Below are 4,871 nucleotides of genomic sequence, written 5' to 3' on the forward strand. Positions count from 1 at the left end.
GAATAAGATCAGTGTGCTGGTTTCAGTATGCTGTGCACTGCCTCCCTCTAGTGTTCAGCTAAAAAACTGTCATTGAAACCCACTCGAGCAGTTGAAGTTACTTTGACAGCAGGAGTAGTTTAGTAAAAGTAAGAGTTACTCACAGTATCTGTGATGTCACAGTATAGTAAACAGATTTCTGGCGGTCTTGTAACATACTGTATGAGCTCTCTGTAATCACTTGAGTCGTAAGATCTCTGTGCTCTGCATCAAATATTAAATTTAGGCTTGTTTAAATGGTCCATTGCTCTTCAACAGTTGACATTTGTGACTCCTGGAAATTATACATATAAGTCTTATCATGCCGAGGCCAACGTTTCCTTATCAATATTGGCAGTGAACCAGCAAACACACCCTACAATTCACACAACAAAACCATCAGCATAAATGGAAACTAGTTAAGTAATAAAAACTTAAGCACCTGATTCAGATATTATTATGAATATATTTTGAACTGTTCCATGCTACAAAATTACACAATTATGGTGTATAATTATTTAGGAGATAGCGGTTTTGACATTTAATAGTATAGCATTTTTGAATTTTTGTTGTCATTTTGTTGTCATTTTTTCATATATATATATATATATATATATATATATATATATAAACCTACCTTTAATATACTTAAATATAAAAATAATAATAATTAATGCCAATATAATATAATTAAGAGTTAATAAACTGACTGTCATCGTGTTCATAAAAATTATATTATACTTTACAGGAGCTTTATATAAGAAGCAAAAGAGTAATACTGAAAGTTAATAGAGGTTAAGTGTTTGCGTCAAGCTGGATAAACAAGTTTATTCCACAAACACAACTGGCACATTGGCCTTGGCAGTGGTGAAATGTGTGAGGTTCACACACCTGTGGGCATCAGCCTTGAGAAAACACCTGTTCTGTCCACTTCTGCGGCCACATAAATATGGATGACAGAAGTGTTCAGAGTGCAGAAAGTTCAGACAGACTGCAAACATGCTGAGGATCCTGTTGTTGAGCGTGCTGGTCGCCCTGGGTAAGACATCTGTCTGTTTCTATTGAGAGAACCATTAAACTTAGAGTTTTCCAAATTAACAAATGCATGCAATACTCATGAAGTCTATATAAACATAAACTACAATAATACTGTAGTGCTAGCATGTCTGAGTGTGTGTTCTGTATCCAGCGCTGGCTGAGCCCAGATATCTGGAGGAGGCCCCCGAGGAGAGGGTCGTTGGAGGAGAGGTGGCACAACCCAACTCTTGGCCCTGGCAGGTAAAACACCTGAACAATAACTCAATAAATATGCTGTTTTGGTGTTTTTTTCCATCTCTTAATGGATATGGTGGTATAAGGTGGTCAGTATATTTTTCTTCATATGGCTGAAGGTCTTGACAAAGATGGTCTACAAGGCGGGCTGGCAACAGCTCCACCATAATTCATTAAAAACCAGGTTGATACAAAGTAAAACCACTTCAAGCTGCATTTTCAGCATGAATTAAGTCCGGTCTATACTTGTTGGGTTATGTTAATCAAGTTTCAAAGAACACTCATATTGAATTCAGAGTGCTTCTATAGCTTTCCCCCTCAAATCTTCTGATTCTCACAAACGCATTGCCTCTCTTTCCCAGATCTCTCTCCAGTACCTGTCTGGCGGCAGCTACTATCACACCTGCGGTGGGAGTCTGATCAGAGCTAACTGGGTGATGACTGCCGCCCACTGCGTTGACACGTAATGAAAGCTTTCTGTATCTACAGCAGATGGTGAAAAAATAACAAACACATCTGAATAATCTGTGAGAGATCACACACACACAGTATAAATGTTGCAGTCTGCCCTCTGGTGGCAGCTATAACTCACTTCCAGTGTTTGCAAAACACTTAAAAGATAATCGTGATACACAATTTTGACTTGTTTTCTCATAGTTATAAAGTCAGAATTGCGGGATATAAATGCTATTTTATAAGTTAACTGATATTCAATTGATGTTGATATTTTTGCAATAACTCGCCATTTCAAGTTTCAAGGCTGACAGTTTTTCTCAGAAGAACTGCGAGACAAAATCACAGAAAAAAAAGCCAGAATTGTACGGTGTAAAGTTACCCCATATCATTTATTTTTATAAATAATTTTTAAAACGGTGGTGGAAGTAAGCTTACATACTGAATTTAGATTGTTTAATAATGAATGAACTTTACATATATTTTTTTACTAAATATATTTTCATAACTATAGTTACTGAAATGTACAAAATTAGACAAAATTAAACAATCTCTATTTTATAAAGCACTATACAAATATTTTCCTTCAGGAAAGCGTCGATGCAGACTAAATGTAATAAATCCAGAAGTGTTTCCTGACTGTACCTTTGTTCACGTGAATATGTTTCCTGTGCAGCTCGAGAACTTGGCGTGTTGTCCTGGGTGACCACAACTTAAACACCAACGAGGGTCGCGAGCAGTACATGAGCGTCAGCAACGTCTACATCCACCCCAACTGGAACAGCAACAATGTGGCTTCTGGGTGTGTAAAGAATAAACATTACATGCGCAACATACATGACAATTATACACAATATATAATTACATGTAAAACTTTAACTCAGCACCCTCAACTATATCATCTATTATACATAACTTTAACAAACACAAATAGTAGGCCTACTGTATTGACATATCAGCACACAAGTGTATCAACAGTTATTACAACCTTATTATATCTCACTTCTTCAGCAATTACAACATATTCAACGATCTCTGAAATGTTTGACTGTGACTGGTCTGCTGTGGCATTCAGCTGTCAGAGAATTTTTTTTTTTTTTTCTCTCTTTTTTTGAGTCTTGGTAAATATGTGGCCTATGTGAATGTATTTTCTTGGATTTAAATACATAGACCAAAATATATTTAAAAATGCTTTAAAAATGTAATTATTTATATTTATTTGCTTTAAAAATGTATATAAATTATATATATATATATATATTTATAAAATGTATTTTCAAAAATATAAAAAACAATATACTGATAGTAAATATATTTTCTTTTTCTTTTTTTGTAAATATATTATGGGCCATTTTTGTATAATTTGAAAAATATTTAAATATATTTTAAAACAATTCTCTATGGGAACAATGTCCAGCTGAGTAATTATTCCTAACACATAAAATACAGTAATTTCAACATATCAATCAATGCAACAATCATGCAATATAACTTTGACCAAGCATTAAATTTTTCCACTTAATTGACTGTATCAACTTTTAGACCTAACGTTAATGTAACATATCTATCACATCAGCACAACAAACATGATTGTATCAAAGGTTTTCTAATGTTATAGCGCCCCCTAGCATCATAACTGTGTGAAATCTAACTTGCAGCTGTCTATTCTGTGTATTTCAGATATGACATCGCCCTTCTGCGCCTGTCCTCCAGCGCCACTCTGAACTCATATGTGAAGCTGGCCACCCTGCCCCCATCTGGACAGGTTCTGCCCCACAACAACCCCTGCTACATCACCGGCTGGGGCCGCACGTCCAGTCAGTCTAGCTTCAAGTACAACAGATCAGCCACGATGATGCCTGAAATCATTCATAACTCGTTTCTCTCGCTCTGATCTCTGTGCAGCTGGTGGGTCACTGTCAGCTCAGCTGAAACAGGCCTATCTGCCCGTGGTGGACTACAGCACCTGCACTCGTAGCGACTGGTGGGGAAGCACCGTGAAGAACACCATGGTCTGCGCTGGTGGCGGAGTTGACTCTGGATGTAACGTAAGAACGACTCTCAGACAGATCATGAACTATCAGTATGCAGTGAAATCACAATGCAGTAAAATGCTTTATTTTGGCCTGTTTTTAGGGTGACTCTGGCGGCCCTCTGAACTGTCAGGTCAGCGGTCAGTACGTCGTCCACGGTGTGACCAGCTTTGTGTCTTCATTGGGTTGTAACACCACCAAGAAGCCAACAGTCTTCACCCGTGTGTCTGCCTACTCCAGCTGGATCAGTGGTGTAAGTGCAAGTCATAAGATCTCATCATCATTATTATTATTATAAACTTTATATATGTAATTAACAAGCAATAAAGAACTGTATCTTATTATACTATTAAAATATCATGTTTCCTTGCCATTTTTTTTTTTTTTTTCAGATCATTGGATAAGCTGGAAAAACCGAGATGATGAGAGAGAAACATCCTCCATTTAGCAAGTTTAAACATCTGCAGTGGATAAAAGTACAATAAAGGTTTCATCTAATATTGAGCTGCTTTGGAATCATTTTCAAGATTGTGTCCATGTTCAATCCAGTTTGATCAAAAAACATTTACAAAAATTCAGTGGTGCACTTAAATATCCAACGTTTTATTATGGCTTTATCTCACATGAACATGAATTCAACAAGCTGTAACACTTGTTTTATTTAAACTGGTCAAATATTGCAAGAGAAAAATAAAACAAAAATAAAGGTACAATCTCTTTCAAAAAAGTTATTACTGAAAACAGAGAATCATTCAGAAGGGAGCATCAACAGCATGAAACATACAATGCATAAACATTTGTATCCTCAATGTACAGCCACTTTCAAAAGAAGACATGAGAAATGTTTAGTTATGATTAATAGATTTGCTGTAGTCTCAGAATTCATGCAGAGGTATTGGTATTGACTTTTTGGTAAAAAGAAAACACTATTATAGCTATTAAACAAAAAGTGTTTTATTAAAGTGTTCCTGTAGCTCAAATGGTAGAGCATTGCTTTGTCAAGTGCAAGGTTGGGGGGGGTTGATTCCCCGGGAACATACGATGGATAAAAAAAATTGATAGCTTAGATAGATAGATTAAGTCGCTTTGGATAAA

The 4,871-nt window shown here is 36.2% G+C and overlaps 1 protein-coding gene across 1 annotated transcript; it reads left to right on the forward strand.

Moving 5' to 3' along the window:
- The first annotated feature begins 909 nt into the window (after nucleotides 1-909).
- Nucleotides 910-4,280, forward strand: LOC113039478 (elastase-1). Its single transcript, XM_026197371.1, has 8 exons — nucleotides 910-1,057; nucleotides 1,208-1,296; nucleotides 1,653-1,753; nucleotides 2,420-2,545; nucleotides 3,424-3,560; nucleotides 3,649-3,791; nucleotides 3,880-4,029; nucleotides 4,169-4,280. Exons 1-8 carry the CDS (start codon nucleotides 1,018-1,020, stop codon nucleotides 4,178-4,180), a joined length of 798 nt encoding a protein of 265 aa, XP_026053156.1. The 5' UTR covers nucleotides 910-1,017; the 3' UTR covers nucleotides 4,181-4,280.
- Nucleotides 4,281-4,871: the final 591 nt, after the last annotated feature.

This window comes from Carassius auratus, chromosome 22 (genome assembly GCF_003368295.1).
Source record: "Carassius auratus strain Wakin chromosome 22, ASM336829v1, whole genome shotgun sequence".
NCBI lineage: Eukaryota > Metazoa > Chordata > Actinopteri > Cypriniformes > Cyprinidae > Carassius > Carassius auratus.

Bases quoted from the DNA above. Each gene is read 5' to 3' on its own strand.
- LOC113039478 (XM_026197371.1), top strand. From the start codon at position 1,018: ATGCTGAGGATCCTGTTGTTGAGCGTGCTGGTCGCCCTGG. The intron at 1,297-1,652 runs GTAAAACACCTG...TCTCTTTCCCAG, and splicing joins CCAACTCTTGGCCCTGGCAG to ATCTCTCTCCAGTACCTGTC. The intron at 1,754-2,419 runs GTAATGAAAGCT...TTTCCTGTGCAG, and splicing joins GCCGCCCACTGCGTTGACAC to CTCGAGAACTTGGCGTGTTG.